This window comes from Martes martes (genome assembly GCF_963455335.1).
Source record: "Martes martes genome assembly, chromosome: 8".
NCBI lineage: Eukaryota > Metazoa > Chordata > Mammalia > Carnivora > Mustelidae > Martes > Martes martes.
In genome coordinates, this window is record NC_137895.1 from 104,989,260 (window position 1) to 105,015,695 (window position 26,436).

A 26,436-nucleotide genomic window follows, 5' to 3' on the forward strand; every position below is an offset into this window, starting at 1 on the left:
AGATCCCATGGATACTGAAAGGATAATGCAAGAATTCTATAAACAACTCTATGCCCATAAATTGCATGACCAGATGAAACGGACCAATTCCTGGAAAGATAATCTGTCAAAATTATCTCTCTCTCTCTCACACACACACACAAACACACACACACACACACACACACTTGCAATATCTGAATAGCTCTATACATCTATTGAGGAAATCAAATCAACAGTTAATAACCTTCCAAAACAAAAAACACCGGACCCAAATGGGTTTATTCTACCAAACATTGGTGAATTCTACCAAACATTTACAGAAGAAATTAAGCCAATTCTCCATACTCTTTCAGAGGACAGAAGCAGAGAAAACACTTAACTCATTCTATGAAGCCAACATTATCCAGCTACCAAAACCACTACAGGCCAGTATCTCTCATGAACACAGATGCAAAAATCTTCAATAAAACTAGCAAGTTGAATCCAACAATATATATTAAGAATTACATGACCAAATTAAGTGGAATTCATCCCAAGTATGCAACAATTAGAACTTTTCAAAATTAGAGTCAATCCTCTCAAACCCTGCCACATGATTCTATCAATAGATGCAGAAAAACCATTTGATACCCATTCCTAATAAGTTTTTCTACTAAGATTAAGAGCAAGACAAAAATGTTCCCTCCCACCACTCCTTTTCAACAGGAAGGCCTAGTTAATACAATAAGACAAGAACAGGAAATAAAAAGGATACAGACTGGGAAGAAAGAAACCAAACCATCTTTGTTCATGGATCATAAGATCACCCATGCAGAAAATCTGAAAGAACTGACAAAAACACTCCTGGAACTAATAAGCAATAATAGCAGGGTTACACAGATACAAGGTTAATATTCAATTCAATCTCTTTTCTATATACCAGTAATAAACAAGTGGAATTTGAAATTAAAAACAAATTACTATTTATATTAGCACCCTCCAAAAATGAAATACTTAGATATCTAACAGAATACGTACAAGAAAGAAAACTACAGAACTCCTATGAACAAAATCAAAGAGCAGCTAAATAAATGGAGAGGTGTTCCATGTTCATAGAGAGAGGTGTTCCATGTTCAGTGTTGTCAAGATGTCAGTTCTACCCACTTAATCTACAAATCTAGTACAATCAAAATCAAAATCCCCACAAGTTATTCTATGGATATTGACAAAGTATTCTAAAGTTTATGTGGAAAAGTAAAAGACTCATAATGGTTCAATACTGCAGAAGAACAAAGTCAGAAGACTAACACTATCTGACTCCAAGACTTAGATAAATTGTACATGTGAAACTAAACTGTGTGTCAACTATACTCAAATAAAAAATCAATAAAATTTTTAAAACATTATAAAGCTACAGTAGTAATGAAGATTACATGGTATTACAAAAGAATAGACAAATCAATCAATGGACACAACAGAGGATGTAGAAACAGACTCACATAAATACAGTCAACTGATCTTTCACAAAGCAGGCAACACAATGAAGCAAAGATAATTATTTTCAATAAATCATGCTGGAACAACTGGACATTCACATGAAAAAAATGAAAGACAATCTGAAGACTACACACTGTATGATTTCAACTATACGATATAAAGACAAAACTACAGAGATAGTAAAAAGATCAGTATTTGCCAATGGAAGGGGGGGCAGAGATAAACAGATGAAACATGGAGGAATTTTAGTAAAGTAAAAATACTCTATACTATAATGATGGATACATGTCATTATATATTCATCCAAACACAAAGAATATACACAAACAGTGAACCACAATATAAACTACAGACTTTGGGTGATCATGATGCATCAATGCAGGTTCATCAATTTAACAAATGTACCACTCTGGTAGGAGACAATGATAATGCAGAAGGCACTGCATGTGTGGTGATGGAAAATATATGGGAAATCTCTATACTCTACTCTTTCCCTTGTTCTGCTGTGAACTTTCAACTACTCTAAAAAGACAGTCTTATTAAAAAAATTAACAATCAGGTGACTGGGTGGCTCAGTCGTTAATTGTCTGCCTTTGGCTAAAGTCATGATCCCAGGGTCCTGGGATGGAGCCCCAAGTCAGGCTCCCTGCTCAGCAGGAAGCCAGCTTCTCTCTTCCCACCCAACCCTGCTTGTGTTCCCTCTCTCATTGTCTCTCTCTCTGTCAAATAAATATATAAAATCTTTAAAAATAATAATAAATAGGGGCGCCTGGGTGGCTCAGTGGGTTAAAGCCTCTGCCTTTGGCTCAGGTCATGATCTCAGGGTCCTGGGATCGAGCCCCACATCGGGCTCTCTGCTCGGCAGGGAGCCTGCTTCCTTCTCTCTCTCCGCCTACCTCTCTGCCTACTTGTGATCTCTGTCTGTCAAATAAATAAATAAAATCTTAAAAATAAATAAATAAATAAAGATGCAAAGTCTTTCCCATGTTGGGGCACCTGGGTGGCTCAGTGGGTTAAAGCCTCTGCCTTTGGCTCAGGTCATGATCTCAGGGTCCTGGGATCGAGCCCCACGTCGGGCTCTCTGCTCAGCAGGGAGCCTGCTTCCTTCTCTCTCTCTGCCTGCCTCTCTGCCTACTTGTGATCTCTGTCTGTCAAATAAATAAAATAAAATCTTTTAAAAAAATAATTAGCTTATAATATTAATATTTATATCATTTGTAATATGTATAGCTTTATACAGCTTTATATAGCTATATATAGCTTTGGTTTAAAGATTTTTCCCCCATTTATGCCCATAAAAATGGTGAAATTGATTTTTCTTTTACTTTTCAGATTCAAATTCCTATCTATCACAGTATTTTTCTTCAGCTTAAACCTTTATTTTCTCAAAACTCTTCAAATCTAAGACAGCCCATTATTTGAAATTCTTTTAAAATAGACAAAGTCCTTAATTTTGTGATTATATAAACTTTTCTAACTCAAAATGGTGTTTTCAAGAAAATTCTGATTTTACTGAGAGGAAACAAGGCTTCTGTTACATTCTACCACTTGGGATCTGTCAAAAAATAAAGTGTCTTCTCAACCTACCAATTGTTATTATTCTTGGTTACTTGGTTATTAAGTTAGCTAAAACCAATTATGCCAAAAGAGGAGATCTCAAGTTAGTAATCTTGTAAGTGGGCCTGAAATCATAAGTGACATATGCAAGAAAATAAACTTTGATCCATACCTCATTCCACATACAAAAATTAACTTGAAACAGACCATACACATAAATGTATGAGCTAAAACTAAAAAATTTCTGGGAAACATAGGAGAAAATCTTCATGATCTTGAGTTAAAGATTTCTTAGGTACAGCCAAAAGCCACGAGCCATAAAAGAAAGAATTGATAAACCAAAGAAACTCCTGTTCTTCAAAAAAATACTATTAAGAGGGGCACCTGAGTGGCTCAGAGGGTTAAGCCTCTGCCTTCGGCTCTGGTCATGATCTCAGGGTCCTGGGATTGAGCCCCGCATTGGGCTCTCTGCTCAGTGGGGAGCCTGCTCCCCACCCCCCGGCCTGCTTCTCTGCTACTTGTGATCTCTCTCTGTCAAACCAATAAATAAATAAAATCTTTAAAAAAATACTATTAAGAAAAGGAAAAGACAAGCCACAGATGGGAAGAAAATATTTTCAAATCACCTATCTGGTAAAGAATCTGTATCTAGACTACATAAAGAACCCTCAAAATTCAGTAAGAACCCAAGTTTTAAAAGTTGGCTAAAAGATCTGAACAAAATCTTCCCTCAAAGATACATAGACAGCGGGGCGGGTTAAAGCCTCTGCCTTCGGCTCAGGTCACGGTCCTAGAGTCCTGGGATCGAGTCCCGCATCGGGCTCTCTGCTCAGTGGGGAGCCTGCTTCCTCCTCTCTCTCTGCCTGCCTCTCTGCCTACTTGTGATCTCTGTCTGTCAAATAAATAAATAAAATTTTTTAAAAAAAAGACATATAGACAGCAAATAAGCACCTAGAAGGTACTCAACATCATTAGTCATTAAAATTAAAGCCACAATGAACTACCACAACAAACCTATTAGAGTATCTATCTAAAGTTGGGAATGCCTGGGTGGTTCAGTTGGTTAAGTATCTGCCTTAGGCTCAGGTCATGATCCTGGGATCCTGGGAACAAGTCCTGCATCGGGCTCCCTGCTCTTGGGGAGCCTGCTTCTCTCTCTCCCTCTGCCTCTCCCCCCAGCCTTTGTACCCTCTCTCTCTCTCACTCTCTCTGTTCAATAAGTGAATAAGATCTTCAAAAAAAATCTTAAGTTAAAATTCCAAGTGTCAGGGAGATTGCAGGACAAGTGGAACTCTCATATTCCTGGCAGAACTGTAAAAACTATTTTGGAATACAGTTTGGCGGTTTGTAGAAAAAATTAAACATACACATGTCATATGACCCAGTCATTCCAGTCCTAGTATTTATCCAAGAAAAGTGAAAATATATGTCAACACAGAAATCTGTTCAGAAATGTTCACAGCAGCTTAACTGATAACAGAAAAAAGTCTAAAAACAACTAAAATGTTCATCTGTAAGTGAAGATATACTGTGGTATATCCATACAAAAAATACTACAACTACTACTTGGCAATTAAAAAGAATAAACAATTAATACATAAATGAATCTCAAAGTATGTTAAGTCAAAGACACTAAACAAAAAGTATAAACTGTATAACTCAATTTAAGTAAGACACTTTTTAAAAAGGAACAAGAAAGCAAGCAGATTGGTGTTTTCCTGGAAGAGGGTGGAGTGGGAGTAGTGAAGAGGGGGAATGGGACAAGAGGGAAGGATCATACAGGGGCCTAAGAAAATTTTTGAAGGTGATATGTTCATTAACTTGATTGTGACAAAGGTTTAGTTTATTTTAGGCATTCGAAATCCCAACACTTGTGGGGATGGTATGGCCACCCCGCTGCCCAGCCACCATCATTGTAAGAAACTCCATCAGAAATTCAACTGGCTTCCAAACTGGGGGCAGAGGGTGGGGGAAATCCCAGGGGGAAAAAAAAAACAACAGATCAATCCACCAATCCACTCTGACAGTTGGAATCACCAGAAACGCAACTTTTACTCATTTCAAAGCTCAGAATAAAGGATCTGAACTTTTTTTTTTTTTTTTAAAGATTTTATTTATTTATTTGACAGACAGAGATCACAAGTAGGCAGAGAGGCAGGCAGAGAGAGAGGAGGAAGCAGGCTCCCTGCTGAGCAGAGAGCCTGATGTGGGACTCGATCCCAGGACCCTGGGATCATGACCTGAGCCGAAAGCAGAGGCTTTAACCCACTGAGCCACCCAGGTTCCCTGGATCTGAACTTTCTTATTTAAAGAAATAATACTGTATGTAAAAGGTTTAAAAAAGAAATATATCTAAGAAATTCTACATGATATGATTCCATTTTTTAAAATCTAGAGGTGACATAAAGATTTCTAAAACTTTTCATTTTGTAGAACCAAAATAGCAAGAATAAAAATATACCTTCTCCAGGGTGCCTGGGTGGCACAGTTGGTTAAGCGCCCAACTCTTGATTTCAGGTCAGGTCTTGAGCTTGTGAGATCAAGCCCCGTATCAGGCTTTGTGCTCAGCAGCAGAGTGTACTTAAGATTCTCTCTCCCTCTCCCCACCCCACTGTACACTTTCTCTCTCTCTCTCCCTAAAATAAATAAATCTTTAAACACACACACACACACACACACACTTTCTCCCAACGTGTGATTTTTGTGTTCATCTTCTAAAGGAATCAAAGATGAAAATGGATTCTTTCTACAAGTTCAATTTTTAGTATGTTCCATGAGCAGTATCAAATTGAGAAAATGTGGTCCACAAACTCACCATTTGTACAACAGACTCCCTTAGTCTTGTCTCTTCTTCAGTCATGAGAGTCAATTCTTTGCACACCATGGCAGCCAGCCCCACGTCTAAGCATTCTGGATCTGCTGCCATCTTGAAAATGAGTTCTTCATGGGAAAAGACACAGTGGCGCCTTAGCCGTCGGTAGTGATTGACACACTGACGTCCAATGGGCAACTGTAAACAAGATTGTCAAATTAAATTACTTGCTTATAACACATCCCAGAACAAAAACCAGTATTTAGTCTACAGCTCCTCTGTTTTATTACCAAAAAAGGCAGAATAACAAATTCCATTTGAACATAAGAGGAAATGTAAATATAAAATCTTTATGGCCCAGCAGGAATTTCAAAGGCCTTCCCACAGAAAATTTCTATAATTTGAGATGCTAAGCTTCTAGCCTAAGCTATTTATTTTCTACTCATTATGTACAACAAGAAGTACAGTTCCTTGATACTTAAATGAAAAAGCAAGCTCTTTTAGACCACTTTAACATAAGCTGCCTTTAAAGAATAAAGAAAAAAACATTCGGTAATAAAGGGTTAAATAGATAGCTTCAGCATGGAAGTTTCCACAGACCAAAAAGCAGAAATGTTATTAAAAGTTAAAAATAAAAAAAAAAAAGGAGAAAGAAAAGGGGAGGAAAAGAAAAAAGCACTACTTCAGCAATTCACATTAACTTTTATTATAAGAACCAAACCAAAAGACGATTTATATAAAGCATCTAGAAATTCTTTTAAAAGCATCAGTCTGGTCTAAAGAGAATCCAAGTGAAATCATGAGATTATACACTTTATTCTCCCTAAGTGAATAAACAAATCACTAGATGATCACTTTTCATAAATCATCAGATACACCATTTAGGATAAATTCTGAACACTTCTTTAACCACCAAGCTTTAAGCCAAATTATGATACTGGTTATACTATATAGGCATACTTTGGAGATACTGTGGGTTGGGTTCCAGACCACCATAAATAAAGTATCACAATAAAGTGAGTAAAATGAATGATTTGGTTTTCCAGTGCACATAAAAGTTATGTCTACATTATACTGTAGTGTTTAGTGTGCAACAGCATTATGTCTAAAAAAACAATGTACACAACTTAATTCAAAAATACTTTCTTGCTAAAAAATGCTAACCATCACCAGAGCTTTCAGTCACAATTTCTAATCACACATCACCAGAACAAATAATAACAAAAAAGTTTGAAATATTGCCAGAATTCCCAAAATGTGATACAGAGACATGAAATGAATAAATGCTATTGGAAAAACGGTGCCAACAGACTTGCTCTCAACACAGGGTTGCCACAAGCTCTCAATTTGTAAAAAATGCAATTATATGTGGAATGCAATGAAGCAAAGTGCAATAAAAGAATGTATGCCTGTACATAAAAACAAACACACATATACACACATACTTCCTCCCTCCTATCTTTCCCCAACTTCTACCCTTCTGTCCAGCAGAAAAACCTGGATAGTTTAAATAGGAGTTTCAGTTTACATTTGAAAACTATGACATAAAAGAGAAAAAATAAGAAAATGGACCTTTAAGAACCTTTAAGAATTCACCTCCATTTTGAAAAAGGCAGAAGACAATCACGGGAATCACATTTTGAGAATATAAGACTATCTCTAACAAACAGTATTTCCATGCTGTTTTTTTGTTTTTTGTTTTTTGTTTTTTAAGTAGGCTCCATCCCCAGCGCGGAGCTCAATGTAGGGCTTGAACTCAGGACCCTGAGATCACGACCTGAGCCAAAATCAGAGTTGGATGTTTAACCAACTGGGCCACCCAGGCGCACCTACTCTTTTAAAGAAACAAACTTTCGGAGTGCCCGGCTGGCTGAGTCATTAGGCATCTACCTTTGGCTCAGGTCATGATCCCAGAGTTCTGGGATGGAGCCCTGCATCGGAGGGGGAGGGAGGGTGCGCAGTCCCTGCTCAGCGGGAAGCCTGCTTCTCCCTCTCCTCCCCCTGCTTGTGTTCTGTCTCTCACTGTGTCAGTCAGATAAATAAGTAAAAATCTTAAAAAAAAAAAAAAAGAAAGAAAAAGAAATAATCTTTCCAAAGAAAATAATGATACTGAACTTAGGCACTATCCTATTAACACACAACTCTTCCATTTCCTAATTCATAAATGTTTACTTGTTAAACATTTTTCATATAGCTTATTAACAATGGCAAGAAAATATGAAGATCTTAATTGTTATAATCTGTAAAGAAGCCACATAAAATAGAACTGATTATCCACTGTGGCTTATAAAACTTAGTACCATCAATCACCATATTCCAAATCTAAAGCTGCTATAATTTTTCATTTCTATCACACCCTTCTTTTCAAGAGTTTCAAGGATTTCTACATATACCATCTCACTTGTTTGAGGTTATCAAGAGAATCTTAGTATCCTCACATACAAGGTAAAAAACTTAGGCACACTGAAATTAAAAGAGTTGCCAAAGGCCACACATCAATAACAGCAAACACGTTAAAGGCAGAAACCATCTCAAATTCATTTCTGTATTATCTTTATTTCCTACACTACATCCAGCCAAGAAGTAAATCATAAATATTTTAATAAATGTTAGCTGAATTTTAAAAAACAGACCTCAAAACCCAAGGGAAAGTCCTAAGCTCAGTCTTGCTCATACTGCTTCCTAAGCCTAGTAATGTTTCAAATTACTAGATCAAATAAGATTACTCATCACGTCATTCATTAACCAAGGAAACAAAAATCATGAAATCATGAATTATAGAATTTAATAAATTAATGTTGCCCACAGAAAACACAAGACCCAGTATTACTAAAAAAATCTCTCCCTTGGGACACCTGCGTGCTTCGGACGGTTGGCATCCGACTTGATTTTGTTCAGGTCGTAATCTCAGGGTCCTGAACTCAACAAGAGATCAAGCCACATGTCAGGCTCTGTGCTCAGCATGGAGCCTGCTACAATGCTCTCTTCTCCCTCTGGGTGCTCTCTCTCTCTCTTAAAATATGAAAACAAAAACTCCCCAAATATTGAGAGGAGACCAAAAAAAGATCACAAAATGAAAACTAAAGTCAAAGAGTGTATTATAAATTTGTAGTCTTTTCCCAACCAACATGACATAATCATAACTAGTCACTTTTTGATATCTACCTCATAAAAAAAGCAAAATAGCAATCACTGGCATTATCATTTATTTTATTTTTTAAAAGATTTTATTTATTCCTTTGAGAACAAGAGAGAGCACGAGCAGGGGGGAGGGGTAAAGGGAAAGGGAGAAACAGACTCCCTCCTGAGCAGGGAGCCTGATGCAGAACTCGATCCCAGGACTCCAGGATCATGACCTGAGCTGAAGTCAGACGCTTAAACGACTGAGCCACCCAGGCACCCTTGGCATTATCATTTAAACACAAGTATATCCCACAAGAGATCTCAGTACTATAGTTACTCTCTAAGTTTTTTTTTAAAGAAATACAAAAAAACATAAAATGGTAGGAAGAATAAAATCACTTAATTGTCTATAAGAAGGGAAGTAATAAAGGGGTATTTTAAAATAAAAATCCGAGTTAGATACTTGAAAATACAGGTAAAATTAATTCTTAAAAAGATCCAGTTGTCAAAAAAAAAAAATCTAGTTGTCATTATAAAATCCTTAAGTTGCTCAGAGAAGGCAAAGACTAGAGGCACGACAGTCTCTCAGAAAAGAAAGATTCAAAAACTAACAAGTGCTTACTTAAAATTCAAACAGAATGGGGAAAAGAATGAATGGATGAGAAGTAAAGAACTATAAAATCTTCCAAATAAAAACTGCAATGGAAACTCTAACTGAATTTTCTAAATTACAACACCCATTCCAGTCTCTACTAAAATATTCATGAGGGCGCCTGGGTGGCTCAGTTGGTTAAGCGACTGCCTTCGGCTCAGGTCACGGATCCTGGAGTCCCGGGATCGAGTCCTGCATCGGGCTCCCTGCTCGGCAGGGAGTCTGCTTCTCCCGCTGACCTCTCTCCCCTCATGCTCTCTCTCTCTCTCTCAAATAAATAAATAAAATCTTAAAATAAAAAATAAAATATTCATGAATCCTCCCCTCCCCACCTAAGCAAATATGGCCACTAAGATGCATTTTCCAGGGGTGTTAGTAGACGTACAACAGCTACTTGCTATAGAACAGACCCAGTCAGCAGTACAGAAGTTCACAGCTTCAGCAAAGTTGTAGCCCTGGTTAAATCCAGAATGATAGGCACGAGGAAACGTCACAACAAACTCGCCAGCACACTGATTGGTCCTGTACACCTAAATGCAAAGTGGGAACAGGGATACAAAACAAAACGAAATAAAAACAACAAAAAAGAGGAAGAGATTTTATCAGTCACTTTCAGAGGCATTTTCTAAAATTAAAAACAGTAAAGCATTCATATCAGAAAATAATATCAGGGTTTAAGAAGCAGCGTGAACTCTTACCTTCTTAAAATAGTCACTGATAACAAGCTACAATAATTCACAACAAGAAGTAGCAGACAGGGTGCCTGGGTGGCTCAGTCATTAAGCATGTGCCTTTGGCTCAGGTCATGATCCCAGGGTCCTGAGATAGAGCTCATATTGGGCTCCCTGCTCAGCCAGATGCCTGCTTCTCCCTCTCCCTCCTCCTGCTTGTGCTCCCTCTCTCCCTGTGTCTCTCTCTGTCAAATAAATAACTAAAATCTTTTTAAAAAATAAATAATAAAATAAAGTTGTAATTGACTTAAAAAAAAGTAGCAAATTCTCAAAAAGAAAACGTTACTCTCACTGGGCTACTAGTTTCTGAAATGTGATAAAATTTTTACAATTAAGAGACTTTTTCTTTTATTCCTTTCATCCTTATGTTGTCAATAACATTAAAAAATGGAACTGCCTCCTACTCTTGGATAATTTTTTGGAAATTAACTAAGTAATTAGCTCACATGTTACATGGCAATAACCCCAAAATCAGTTTTCCTGGATCCCAATTATTTTTATGATAAGATTATGTGTCTTTATTTATTTATTTTAGAGAGAGTGTGTATGTGCCACCCAGCCACCCCAATACTGTGTGTCTTTAGAAAAATCCCAGATTCTAGTATAAATTCACTCTGCCTTCAGCTCAGGTCATGATCCCAGGTCCTGAGATCAAGTCTTATATCCGGCTCCCTTCTCAGGGGGGAGTCTGCTTCTCACTCTGCTCCTCCCCGTTGCCTGCGTGCGTGCGTGCGTGGAGGCATATTAGCGCTCTCTCTCACTGTCCCTGTCTGAAACGAGTAAGATCTTTAAAGACAAAATAATACTGGGTGCCTGGGTGGCTCAGTCAGTTAAGCATCCAACTCTGGATTTCAGCTCAGGTCATGGTCTCAGGGTCATGAAATCAAGCCTCACATCAAGTTCCAAGCTCAGTGCAGAGTCTGCTTGAGATTCTCTCTCTCCTCTCCCTCTGCCCCTCCCCCCATTCGTGCTTGCACACTCTCTCACACTCTCTCTAAATAAATAAAATCTTTTTTAAAAAGGTAAAGTAAGGGGCGCCTGGGTGGCTCAGTGGGTTAAAGCCTCTGCCTTCGGCTCAGGTCATGATGCCAGGGTTCTGGGATCGGGCCCCACATCAGGCTCTCTGCTCAGCAGGGAGCCTGCTTCCCTTCCTCTCTCTCTCTGCCTGCCTCTCTGCCTACTTGTGTTCTCTGTCAAATAAAAATAAAATCTTAAAAAAAAAAAAAGGTAAAGTAAAAAAGGTATTCATAGTACTTGATTATCACATATTTTTTTAAAAAGCTGTGAAACCTTTAATGAAATATGATCTCCAAAGGATAAGTATTAGTTACTACAAGTATCACTTAAAATACTTTACACTCTGATGAAACAAAAATAATACAGATAATAAATAACAGAGTATTATTATATCTACTAAATAATAAAGAATGTAAGATTTTTGTCAAAACCAGGATATAAAGGTTTACTGAAAACAGAAGCCTATTTCAATAGGTAGCTATACATAAAGTAAGATTAATACTTTAAAACACCTCTTTCTTACCAAGAAATGTTGTTCCCTTTGGAATATAAATTGTAATTTGGCTAGAAGATGAAATCTTTTGCTTCCAGTTATAAAACAGAAGAACTATGTTTCTGTCTAATGAAAAGCTAACAGAACCTTGAAATAAAAATACTAAAAGGAGACACAAAAAGACTCACAGGCACACCATGCTCCATCAGTACATTGGGGTTCATGATGGTGACTAACTGATGCAGGAGATCAGGCTGGGACTCAAACAACTCAGGAGCCAGCTCCCTCATCACCTCCTCCAGCTGTTCGGCAGCATGAGATGGCACACCATACCATGTCTTTGGCTCCCCCCTAGCAAAAAGAAATAATTGTTTAGCTAGGTGAGCATGTTACCAACGAGGCCAGAGTCTCTCATTCAAATCCACTGAACTATAATTAATTTTGTCTTGTTCCATGGTCACAGATTATATACCCTCAATCTTGGCAAACCAATTCATGAATCTGTTCATAACAGGAGGTAAGGCAAAGTATAAAAAATACGTAGACACATACTTATCACTACTATTAAAATTAATTCTAAATCAACTTAATTAATGCAATTCAAAGCACATGAACTCTTTAAGGTGGATCAATAAATAGTTTCTTCAAATAGGAAAGGCACTATATGAAAAATAAACATCATTCCAAAGGATACTAACATACTACCTTATTTCCTAAGTCCCCTGGACATTCCAATTATCCCCACAATGATCAAAGTTGAAGTCAACACTCTGTAGAATACCTTTACATAACTTCACTAAGTGGAATTTTCTATCCAAAAAACTAAGGCAAGGGTAGAAACTGTTGAAACCTTGAAAAGAGTTCTATCTACAAATCTTAAGAACCAAAAACTTGGCATCATTAATGTACTATATTTTAGTGAACTAGAGTTCATTTATGATACAATGCTGCACTTTTAGGAAATGGATTTAGTGAGTCATAGTATTTATAAAATAGCTGAATTTCCTAATCCTAATACAATCCAGTGCTGTCTCCAACAGAACTTACCGCAATAATGAGAATATTCCAGGGCGCCTGGGTGGCTCAGTGGGTTAAGCCTCTGCCTTTGGCTCAGGTCATGGACTCAAGGGTTCTGGGATCAAGCCCAGCATTGGGCTCTCAGGGAAGCCTGCTTCCCCCTCTCTCTCTGCCTGCCTCTCTGCCTACTTGTGATCTCTCTCTCTGTGTCAAACAAATAAATAAAATCTTAAAATAATAATGAGAATATTCTATATCTGTGCTGGTCAATACACAGGGCTCTAGTCACGGGTGACCATAAAGTACTTGAAATGCTTCCTATAACTGGGGAAGTACATTTTTAATTTTACTTAATCTTAACTAATTTAAAAACCCACATGTAGCTAAGGGTTATCATATTACACAGCACAGTGATGAAACAGAAAAATAAAATCACTACAGTTTTCCAATACTGCATAGTGTGATTTGAGCAGTATTTTCCAAATGGAGAAAATCATTTAACTGATGTCATGATAATTTACATGGGCAAGTAAATGAAAGCTGTGGGGGAGGCACAAAAAAATTCAGCCAAAGAATTTAATAAATACGCACGTAACAGGCATTTTTAGGGAAAATGGCATTAAAAAGAAAAAAATCATTTAATAACTTCCAATCCTGAAGGTTTAGTCAGATCTCAATTATACATACTTTTTTTTAACTATACATACTTTAAGATCCTACCTTGCATATCAAAAGATATACCAAGGTAATTTCCCCGTATACCAAATTAAGTATCACATGGCCTAAAACTGCAGGGTCTGCTGCATGCTGCATGTACATACTTTAAAAGGGAAGGTGTCTGAGATATACACACCTTTAGGACCTTCTATGCTTCTCAATATATTACCGTCCTTTGGGTAGGAATAATTTTAAATTCAGTTCTTGCTAATATATCACCTAGTATCATTACACCTTTAAAAAGGTTCCTAAGTATGTAACAAAAATCATACATACCAGTGTAAGTAGTTGATTGAGTAACTCCAGTGATCTTCAATGTGCCAGCAGAAAGAAGAGAAACACATTCCTACATAGAGCCATGGCACCTTCATACCAGAGATGTCTACATTAATATGTGCAAGAACAGACTGCTCTAGGACAGGCATATTATTCAAATTCCAACCAGAAAGCGCATATTCCTATCAAAAAAAAAAAAAAAAGATATATATGCAAGATCAGAAATGACAAGTGCCCAAATTCCACGGGAGTCTTCAAAAAAAGTAAAAAATGTATATAATATTTATAATAATCTAGTCCATCTGTGCTCTTTGCTCTGTAACACGTAACTCACGTAACTATCTTATCCAGGTGGTATTCAGATTTCCCTCTAATTATTTCAGATCCCTCTGGTTTATTCTGAAGGATATAAGCATTTTTACACTATTCCTCCCTAGCTTACTGGTAAAATAATGTGAGACTCATTTTAATAGGTCAGTATTATATTTCTATTTTACCCCCAGGAGTGTAATTTCCCAAAATGTTTACCACTATGTTTATAGAATGGTGTCAGATGCTATGAAAACAAAAAATAGTTAAGACACATAATCCTGCATTTATGTCAACACCAAAGACTAAGATGATGCAGAAAGTTACCACTATACCACCCTCACCACAAACACGTCCAGAAATATTATTATTTAATATTATAACAATAACAAAAACATCTGTTTCATAGATGAACTGAGAAAAGAATTCCCAGTTTCCAGAAACAAAGAAAGGAATGAAAGGCAGAATGAAAAAGAAAAGCTATTGTCTGAGTTTTCATTGAGGTTTCTAACTGGACCGGACATCACGTTTCAAAAACCTACCCTTGAAGCCATGTGAAGTAAAGCCTTAAAGTGCTTATCATCCTTGTGGAGAGCAATTCTCAAAGTGGGGTCTAGGGAACCTAAGACTATTTCAGGGAATCTGCAAAGTCAAACTATTTCCATAATAACTGTAAGATGTTATTTGCCCTTTTTACTCTCATTCTTGCAGGAACATAGTGTGAGTTTTCCAGAGGATACAGGGATATGTGACATCACAACAGACTGACAACAGACTGAATGCAGAAACAGGTAAGAGAATCCAACTGCCTTCTAATAGGAGGTTGATAACCTGCTGAACCTGGATGCCAGGTACTGGAGGGAAGAAGGGAAATTCCTTATTATGTACACTTTCATACATTTGAAACCTTCTATAATACAGAGTTGAAAAATAAAACCTGCAAACTAAGGGATTTAACAGCCAACGACAACGGTGAAGAAATATGTCAACTAGAATTCAGATTTGAGAGTATCATCCATAATGTAGCACAAAACAATGAAAACCATATTTGTGATTAAGAGTTGCAGAAGATAGAATAAGAAAGTCCAGCACAGGTTTAAGTAAGAATTCCATTAAAAAATAAAGACATATGATTCATACCCTCAGTAGGCTTTTTAAAGAAAGCTTTCAGGGGCACCTGGGTGGCTCAGTTGGTTAGGTGTCTGCCTTCGGCACAGGTAACAATCTCGACCTGGGATCGAGCCCCACATCAGGCTCCCTGCTCAGCGGGGAGTCTGCTTCTCATTCTCCCTCTGTCTCTCACTTTATCTCTCTCTCAAATAAGTAAAATCTTAAAAAATAATAATAAAAATAAAAAAGGCTTTGTTATTTCTTAAAATTTTATTTATTTATTTGAGAGTGAGCAAGACACAATGCACATGAGTGAGGGAAGGAGCAGAAGCAGAGCAGACTCCCTGCAGAGCACAAAGCCTGACTCGGGGCTCAGTCCCAGGTCCCTGAGATCATGACCTGATATGAAGTCAGACATCTAGCCAACTGAGTTGCCCAGGCTTTCAACAATTACTACTCCATATGCTTTTTAGTTGGTTGGTCAGCTGATTGCCTGAAAACATAATGAATCACTTGAAGAGATAAGGCCTACATACAAAGTTTCAAGACAAGGCTGTATAGGGATGCCTGAGTAATTCCTGAGTAGTTCCCTGCTCAGCTGGGGATCTGCTTCTCCCTCTCCCTCTGAACCTCCCCCTGCTTGTGCTCTCTTTCTCTCTCTCTCAAATGAATAAATAAAATCTTAAAAAAGAAAGAAGACAAGGCCGTATATATTAAACTCCAAATACAGATAAAAGAGCAATTTCTTTAGTTCTTCAGAGGACAATAGTAATCAGTATGGGTTTGCATCATTAAGAAAACTTCTATGAAAAGGAAGAAGCGGAGTACAGCTTGGAAAAAATAGATGAGTTTTCACAGTAAATGACAGAGGGACCAAAAATATACTGTTCTGACAGGTGAAAGGGAAGAGTAGAATAGTCATGCTCAGAAATACAGGAAATAAGATTAGAAAAGAAGAATCTTGGACCTTTAATCTTATGTTTCAAACTAAGAAGCTTGGATTTTATCCTATGTTCAGAAGAGAAATAAGACAGAATTTGAAAAATGAAACAATATAAACATAGTATCTTCAGTATTTTTAAACTTTTGATTATGGAAAGTTTTAAACATTAAAAAAAAAAAGTAGACAGAATTGCATACTGAACTCCCAAAGACCTTTCGACCTTAAAATTTTAAATAAAAGCAATAATAAAAAAGATTGCAGAGAGAAGCAGTAATAAGCAGAAAATGGTTACCATAACAGGCCTAAGACTTTTCTTCAAAGAGCCTGCTTAAAGTTCTGTCAGCTGGCATATGCAAACTTACATCACCAACAGTTCCCTCCACTAATACAGGGTAATTCACAATGCCTAGGCTATACAATGCCGTTTACATACACCTGCTTTCCTTCTGGGAGTCTGGGGTGTTAGTATGTGTTAAGTAGAGGATGCCTTCGTCACCAGCCTCCAGTAAAAACCTTGAGCACTAAGTCTCTAATGAGACTGGTAAGTAATACTTCATACACATTGTCAATTTGATACTAGTGCATCCTGTGTAACTCCATTGGGAGAGGACTCTCGGAAGCTTCTACCTGGTTTTCTCTGGACTTGGACCACGCATCTTTTCCCTTTGTTTATTTTGCTTTGCATTCTTTCACTATAATAAATCATAGCCATGAGTCCTCCCAGAAAAAGCACTGAACCTGGAGATGGTCTTAGGGAGTCCCAACACAAGTGGTCATTTAGGTAAAACTATGGTAATCATCCCAACACAGTATGATAGGACCTAGACAAGGATGATGGTAGTGGGTATGAAAAAGAAGGCAATCCTACAGAAAATAATGAAAAGTGAATTAACAGGATTTAATATGGAGCAAAGACAAGAAGGAAAAAAAAATGTTCCCAAGGTTTCAAGTCCTATGCCTCTTTTTATTTCTTAGAAGCTCTATTGGTAAGCACACTGTACTCATAAGATAAATATGTTAACTTTGGAAGTACTTTTCCAGTGTACTATGATACCAGAGAAATATGCTATCAGATATCAACAGCTAACCCATATAGAAGTTCAACATAAATGTACAACTCCTGGTGAAAAGCCAGCAGTTATCTACTATTCTAATACAGTAACTTTCAGAGAGGAGTAATGAACTGATGTAAGTATTAAAAAGTCTGAAGTGTTTCGTTTTTTTTTTTTTAAAGAGAGAGAGAAAGAGAACATGTTGGGGTGGGGGGTTGGGGGGATGTCACAGAGGTAGAGAGAATCCTGAAGCAGACCCCCAGCTAAGCAGGGAGTCCAACTCAGGACTTGATCTCACCACCCAGAGATCATGACCCAAGCTGAAACCAAGAGTCGGCCACTCAACTGAATGAGTCACCCAGGCACCCCTAAAAGTCCAAAGTTTGGGGCACCTGGGTGGCTCAGTGGGTTAAGCCTCTGCCTTTGGCTCAGGTCATGATCTCAGGGTCCTGGGATCGAGCCCCATATCGCGCTCTCTGCTCAGCATGGAGCCTGCCCCCCCACCACCACTTGCCTCTCTGCCTACTTGTGATCTCTGTCAAATAAATAAATAAAACCTTTAAAAAAAAAAAAAGTCCAAAGTTTTATACACATTGTCTAATTAGTCCTTAAAATCCCTCTGTAATAAACAGGTTCTCTCATTCTATCTTACAACACAAAAACAATATCCTGAGAAAAACATAATTGCTTAGAAAATAAATAGCAAATATATGACCCAGTCTGTAACATCTGTCTCTGCATACTATGGTTGGTTACAACCCAGCATTTCTGCACATTTTTTTTAAAGATTTTATTTATTTATTTGACAGAGACACAGCGAGAGAGGGAACACAAGCAGGGGGAGTCGGAAAGGGAGAAACAGGCTTCCCACTGAGCAGGAAGCCCAATGTGGGGCCTGATCTCAGAACCCTGGGATCCTGACCTGAGCTGAAGGCAGATGTCCAGCAACTGAGCTACCCAAGTGCTCCCCTTCACATTCTTATAAGAAGGTGAATAGAGCAAAACCAGAAATAGATAAATGAATATTCATTCAAAACTCAAACATGGAGGATTATTTACATTATTAATATTAATCACTGAGATTTGACACTGAAAACAATCTTTAAAAACTCTATGACCTTGTCTCTAAGATTAGAAGATATAAATATCCATTCAAGAACAACTTAAAAATTCAAAACAGAAATAAATTCAGAAAAAGGCAAAAGTTATATAATGAAGTCTCTTCCCAATAATTCAGTAATTGCCTACCATTTGGCAATGGAAGGGTATAAGGAAACTCAGACTGATGCATCTCTTTATGTTTATACAAACCAGGTCTGACTCAGTGATGCTGAACAAACCATCCCTATATAATTTATGTTCTCCATCTACTGTAATCATTCTCTTTCTCCTTTGGTAAAATCTAGTATGTATTCTCTAGTCTCTATTATCCCAACCTGATTAATGTAACCTGTACTCCACCTTCACAGAAAGAAAAAAGTCAAATAACGGGACTAAAATTTGAAAAATTTGAAAAAATTTGAAAAAAAAATTTGGAAAAAAAAAAAGGCACTCACAACTTTTGATCACAAAACGAAACAAAATGAAAATTTCACTCACCACACACTAAAAGCTCAGATATTGGTTGGCATTAATAACACGATGAGATGGTACAATGAATAAACTGGGTAGGTAATGCTATAAGGAATTAGGATGGACTGGATAGGGCCTGAAGGGACTCAAAAACAAGAAGGGTAGATCAGGTACAAACCATGTAAGTAGTATACTCCATTTCTGTTTAAAAGAGTATGTAAGGGGCGCCTGGGTGGCTCAGTGGGTTAAAGCCTCTGCCTTCAGCTCAGGTCATGATCCCAGGGTCCTGGGATCGAGCTCCGCATCAGGCTCTCTGCTCAGCAGGGAGCCTGCTTCCCTTCCTCTCTCTCTGCCTGCCTCTCTGCCTACTTGGGATCTCTGTCAAATAAATAAATAAAATCTTAAAAAAAAAAAAAAAAAGGAAAGAAAAGAAAAGAAAAAGAGTATGTAAGGGGCACCTAGGTGGCTCAGTCAGTTAAGTATCCAACTCTTGATTTCAGCTCAGGTCACGATCTCGGGTTGTGAGATGGAGGCCCCCACTGGGCTTCATGCACAGCAGGAAGTCTGCTTGAGGTTCTCTCCCTATCCCTTCCCCCTCCGTGCACTCTCTAAATATAAACGAGCAAGTCTTTAAAAAATATTTAAAAAACAAGTAAATAAAAAGGAATATGTAATTCTGTATGTGTGATGTATAAAGGCTTGTATAGATATGTATCTGGAAGGATGCACTAGAAAATAAAATAGGGTCTTCCTCTGTCACACTAGAGACTTGGGTAGGAGGGGTACTTTTTTTTAAAGATTTTTTATTTATTTACTTGAGAAAGAGTGTGAGCAGTGGAGGAAGGGAAGGCAGAGGGAGAGGAAGAAACAGACTCCCCGCTGAGCAGGGAGTCCAATGCAAGGTTCATTCCCAGGACCCCAAGATCATGACCCAAGCCAAAGGCAGATCCTTAAATGAATGAGCCACCCAGACGCTCCAGGACGGAGATTTTTTAATTGTGAAGAATTTCCAGCAGTGGTTAATATGAAGAGATTGGGCAACTCCCCTCCACAGAAAACAAAGATAAATGGACAAAATTACCAAAACCACCATTTCAAGGCACTAGAAATAAGGAAAAAAAAATTGGGAACCATTTACTGTTACAAGACTAAAAGGCTGAATTAAAACGTTCCCAAATGAGCAAAGACTGAAAGAATTTATTGCTTAGGATACCCACACGACAAATAAAAGCAGTCCTCCAGACTGAAAGAAAATGAACCTGAAAGGTAACCTGGATCCCACAGGAATAAATGAAGAGCATCAGAAATGGTAAATTTGTGAGCAAATGCGTAACAGGGTGTATGTGTATTTTTTCCTTTTCTCTTTTTTTTAAACGTAAAATGGTTTAAAGTAATAATTATACTGCTATGTTTTTGTATTTATACATGTACATACAATGTATAATACACAAAAAGATACTAGGAAATGAAGAGACATTGTTTCAAAGTTGTTATATGCACCAGAATTAAGTCAATATTAACATGAAGTAGGCTGCATAGAGATGTACATTCTCAATAAAACCATTTTAAAAATGTATATTTTAATTCTTAAAATCACTAAATAACTAAAAAGTATCCATCCAAACAAAAAAAATCTGGAGAAATTAATATGGTATTATAAAAAGTATCTGTTTAACACTAAAAAAAGGCCACAAAGGAGAGATAGAGGAAGACATACAAAATCACAAAATGGTAGACATACATCAGTATCAATAATTATGTTAAATGTAAATGAACTAAATAACTCCAATCAAAAGGCAACCCTCAGACTAGGTTTAAAAAAAGCAAATCCAGTCATATGCTGCCTATAAGAGACACACTTCAGATCCTAAGGTAAAAACAGCTTCAAAGTAAAAGAATGGGAAAAGATATACCTTACAAACAGTAATCTTAAGAGAACTGGAATGGCTAGATATACTTTTAACTGTATATCCTATTGTACTATGTAACCCTTTTTTTTTTGTCTTTTTAACCATGTGTAACTCTTTTAATAGGAAATAAAACTATTAATTACTGCCAATTATAGAGGGAGAGAAAAAATAAAAAGGACCAAAATAATGAGAAAAGGAAATGATCATCTTAATTCAGCTTTGTACATAGAGGTTTATCACCAATGCGACAGGATTCCATAGTACGTTACAGCTTAAACATATTTGAAAACCTACCTGCTCAAGTACTGAAAGAAACTTAATTTTGGACCTATCAATGAAATGTAATTTTTAAAAAAATTCTTAAAAAAAAATTAAAATTAAAACAAAAAAGTATTCTTAAAGCACCTTCTAGATTCTCAACCAGAAAGAGGCAAAATTCTTTTAACTGGAATCATAGTTTTAAACTAATTAAATTGGTTTTAAAATGCAAAGTTAAACTTTGTTTTAAATTTCTTTTAAAGCTTGAATGCTAGTACAAAGCTCCAAAAGGAAGGGACCCAAGAGGGTAAAGTTAAATTTTTAAAGATATTTTGAATGTATTATTTTTAAAACTGAAAATTACTTATAATGTCCAAATCCTACATAGTTAATATTTTAAATGAACATAAACCCTTAAGATTAGAGAAAGGTAGTTTTCTACTATGCAAAGACTAAATCAACTTGGAGTAAGTTTGAATTACTACTATCTGCTCTGCACCTCTTCTTCTGGCAGCATCTTTCTCCGACCATCCTTTACAGGAAATCCACTTCCAAAGTCTTTTGAGGAGATATCTGCTCCATACTCTACAATAACATCTTCTTCAATGCTGCTCACCAGCCGCCAGAATTCCTTTTCTACTAGTTCTGTAGGAACCATCTACACAGGGAAAACAAAGATTACAGATTACTAACTCATTATAACCATAACCTTCTAACACATTATATGCCTGTCAAATGAACACATACCCACGATAAAATGAAAAAATCCTATTTCCAGAGCGAAAAAGACCAGGGTCCTAGCTCTTCCCAATAAGGACAGGGAAAAGCTAAAGACAAACTAGATATTGAGAAAAACATAATAAACTTGCACTGCCTTTTTGTGTAAGCTATTTCCCAGCTAAGAAATATAAAGATGACCCAGCAAGCACATCAAGGAGGAAAAAGGAAATGCAAAATTCAAGGCTGAATTTTAAAAGCTTTGCCAAATTTTTTGGATAGGGATTTTAAAAAGCCCAAGATCCCCTAGGAAAAGCAGCAAACTTCGTATTACAAATAACCAAGCAAAAGGAACAACGGTCATATACTTCATGTTTTTCTATAAAAGATTACTCACAGAAGGCTAATAAACAATTCAAAGATCAAAGCAGATTTCTCAACAGGAGAGTACACAGTGCCACATTAGTGAGTGAAATAGAAACAGATGCCAGGCCCCTTAATCTTCAAGATTTAATATTCTATCATCTTTTTCATGCTGTCCGTTTTTCCAAAAAATGATGAAAGCAAACCAAAAGCTTTAGACTCAGATAAATATTCATACCTCCCCAAACTGAGCTAAATGACAGATACTCACATGAACTGGCATATTGAAATAATCAGACTTAAAATTATCTGCCATCTCTCCAAAGCTCTGAAGTGTATACTCTCGTACAGCTTGTTCAAATCCAAAGGCCTCTCGAGGTTTATTACATTCCTAAGAAGAAGAAATACTTAAGATTAACTCACTGAAAATGAACTAACAAAATATTAGTATTACCTTCTTTGATCATTTCCTTAGGTGAAGCAAATCCAATCAACCTTAGACAGCAAAACAAGTATTAATTACTTGCAACACAAAATCAGGAAATAATGTTCTAGAACCTCAACTACATTTTCATAGCCTTCCGTAAGGAAGGTGGTAACAAGACAGGTTCAGACTCTGGAGTTGACATTAAGCTCTGGCACCAAAACAAACACTGGGAGAACTACTACCATGCCATCAAGTCCAAGGATACCTACGATTCTCAGTTTCTTAGTGGATTTAGCTACAGAGAAAATAAATGTTCATAGATGAAGAAAATATAATGGATAAATGGATATCCACTGGACTGCAAGAACATCTAGCTATAGGAATGGCTGTTTCATACCATCAATCACCCTGACCAGTATATTAACACAAATTCTCAGAGCAGAACTGCTGCTGAATCATCTTACCTTGAGAATAATAACTCAAAGCTCTGAATACACCCACATACAGGCCAGCCAAGCCCTTCCCATCCATGTCCTATCACAGTATTTTGTTAAAATAAGTGAACAAATTAGGTATTTCAGGACAATAATGTCTTTGGACGTTAATAATTCAGGATAATCAAGTAAAAATTAAACTAATAGATACCATCAGTTTATCTGATAACATGAAAACTGGATGAATCCTAAGTTTTAGAGCTTCATGTCTGACTTCTTTTTTAATTAAAAAAAAAACAAAAACAAAAACAAATAACCTACAGCCTTTCTTCATTTTTATTATTTTCCAAGAATACTAAGTTCTGAATAAAAGTATCATTCATCTACATCAACAAATAGAATTATCTAACAGTCAAAAAAGAACTTATGAAAGGTAAGCTGCCGCAATACAATTATTATATTTTCATTCAATATTGCTCTTAAAAAATCCTAGAGACTTTAAACATTGAAGAACAAAGTAAGAGCTTTTGAGAATGGATTTACTGTATGTGTTATGTGAACCATCATTGTTGTTAAGAAAGGATCTGTAAAATTTAGGCTTGTACCTCGGCAACACATTTAGGACACCTCCAATCTCCTTTGGGCACATCAGGTAGTGGGGGAATTAAACAAAATGTATGATAGCTGTCATCACATCCATCACACAAAAGCAATTTATCTTCATTATTTCCCCGACCACAAAACATACAAACATAGAGATCAACCTGTTAGAAAACAAACAAAATAAAATAAAAGTCTATTTTCTATATTAATAATATTAAATTTTTACCAGGAACTCCTTAATTGAAACAAACAAAATAATGTACACTAAGAGCACACATAACTTAAACCCTGAATATTTTTTAAATGACTGTATTTAGACAACTTTTCATAAAGCTTCCTCAATTTCCTCAGTGCTTCTACAGGCAAGTTAATAAAAGTTTATCAAGTTATCGGAATAAAGAAAGACCACAAATCCAGGTTACTTGAAAGTCAATTATATAAATAAAATACACCATGTCATCCTATACACAAACACTCTTCAGTAGAGAATGAATACTGAGCACTGTCTACAATACAGCTCAAGAATTTACAAATTCATATTCATTCTCTCACTCACAAGGTATATGTGAGTATAACTCAGGGGAAGAGTCAATGTAAACAGACAAAGCAGGGTTCACATTACATTAACGAAAGCTGCGACTTTAGATTTACCATCTAGTCTTCTAACCAAACAAACTAACTAAACGGCATACCAAAATACAGCGAGATAAAAAGTGCAAAACTAAAAATAAATCCTTTCCCTCCTGACACATCTCAGAACACTTACAAAGTTAACAGAGAGAGTTCCTTTCCGTTGTCTCATTTGCATGTTAAATGCGTCTGACCTGTTGGTAACTTTTCGTCTTCGGGAGACCTCATCTTGAAATAAAAATAGTTATATAATAATAGTAAAAACTAATGTTGAGAGCTTACTATGGACCAGACACTATTTAAAATAATTTATATTAAATCTCAAAAACACTATGAGGTAGATATGCTATTATCCCCACTGAAGATAAAGAATCTAAAGTCTAAAAGAATTTATATAACTTGCCCAAAATCACACAGCCAGTCAGTGGCAGATCTGGAAATCTAATCCAGGCAATCAAGCTCCAGAGAGCTAAACTACTAATTCTATACTGCCTGTATGTAGTGTTTATCAGGGACTAATTTGAGACTAGTTTTAAGATCACTGCCAGCCAATGCAATAGGTACGAGAATGAAAAAGATAATCAAAGTGCTTAATTCTTAGAAGGGTGATAATAAACATCGTTATGTATGTAGTGGGTCCTATCACAATGAATGTTTTTAGAGTGAGGGGACAGTATCATCTGACCCTCCAGAGTTCTCGTCCACAATCTGAATTGTGATGTAATTTCTCATATCATGAAAAGGGTAACAATACAACCCGTGATTATAGTATTTCATTAAATTCATATACATTAAAAACAAATCCAACACAATCTTTATGGAGTTTTAAAACTGACACATATATAGAGAGAATAATGGAACTTGATCTCTGCATTAGCAATTTTACTGAGAGTTTCAAACATACTAAGCTGAGAATACAAGGCTTTCTTCAAACATAGAGTTTATTTAAATGAAGTGTCATAATATATCAAGGCAATTATGGAAAAATAACAAAATCAGAATTAGAATTTTAATCATAAGCTCTCCACAGTAAATTCTGATACTAAAGGTCAGAAAATCCGATCTTTAAATTTAAAAGTTATAAGGTATGGATCACCAGGTGAGAATCATTCATTTCACCTTTCTCTCCTAAACTAGCCTTTAGAAACTACAAATTTCTGTCACATATTAGACGTGGAAAAGGAAAATTTCTCTCTTCCAAATATTACAAAAATTCAATAAAATATGGTTCCTCAAGCCTTAAATTCAAGATTAAATGCCATAAAAGGTGATCCATCTAGGAACCACATTCCAAGTTTACACTCATAAGAAAATCCCAAGGCAAACTTCAATTCAAATATTATTTGAATCTTATCAGAACCATATGGCTATACCTTATTTCTTTTCGTGACCGAATAAGAGATTTTACCTTCTTTATCTTTTGCTCCCACTGCCAGGCCCACGACCTTGGGCCCAGCCCCAAAAATTCGAAGTTTCTTCAGTTCCGTGTTTCTGTTCACTTCTCCAGATTCTGACTAAAAAAATAAATACATAAACAAAACTCCATTATCTAATCATTCTGATTCATACATTTACTTTCTTACCGAGAAAAGTTTCAAGATCCTCTTCAATATGAAGAAAAAAATATTTTATTTTTGCTCTCTAAATCCACTCACCGCCTCATTACAACTGGATAGTCACCCAGCTTCATTTCCACAAAAGGAAATCTATCTTAATTAAAACCACAGTTGTCAATTAGGTTCTGTCCACTGACAAATGCTACTGGTTATAACCAGTGTGCTACTGGTAATAATAGAAATCCTCACTTCTACCTTGCTAATGGACACCCATCTTTGATCAAAAGGCAATATGCCCATCCTATTAGATGAATAATGACTATCCTAAGCCAATCATGCCATTTCTCTTTGTTAGTGAAGACTGAGCCTGGAGTAGAAATGTTAATCTGGTCTAGACCAATGAAACACCTTCTAGAAGTCTCTGGGAAAGATTTTTGTCTCTAGTAAAAGAGAAAGCTTCTCAAAGAGTAATAAGCCTTTTACCCCAACCTCCTTCCCTATTATTAGGAGATGAAGCCTGGTGAAAGCACTGCACTGGACTCTAGCAGCCACACTGCAGCTAAGAAGAGATCTATTACCCCCACACACTGAGGAAAGCAAAGTAGAAAGATGGAAAGAGCCCAGGCCCTTCGTGGCAATGTGCAGTAGTTGCATCAACCCCAGAACTACCTATTTCTGGAAATCTTATGTGAAAAATCT

General features: G+C 36.6%; 1 protein-coding gene across 1 annotated transcript in view; it reads right to left on the reverse strand.

The window, feature by feature from the left end:
- The window catches only part of KDM5A (lysine demethylase 5A), a 92,879-nt gene that overhangs the window by 43,507 nt on the left and 22,936 nt on the right, over nt 1-26,436 (reverse strand). Inside the window, exons 6-14 of the mRNA XM_080810678.1 lie at nt 25,590-25,695; nt 24,318-24,409; nt 23,554-23,712; nt 22,359-22,478; nt 21,507-21,665; nt 13,854-14,035; nt 12,032-12,194; nt 10,013-10,132; nt 5,831-6,025 (exon numbers count right to left, since the gene is read on the reverse strand). Coding sequence (XP_080666804.1) covers nt 5,831-6,025; nt 10,013-10,132; nt 12,032-12,194; nt 13,854-14,035; nt 21,507-21,665; nt 22,359-22,478; nt 23,554-23,712; nt 24,318-24,409; nt 25,590-25,695 — 1,296 coding nt within the window. The remainder of the gene's footprint in view (nt 1-5,830; nt 6,026-10,012; nt 10,133-12,031; nt 12,195-13,853; nt 14,036-21,506; nt 21,666-22,358; nt 22,479-23,553; nt 23,713-24,317; nt 24,410-25,589; nt 25,696-26,436) is intronic.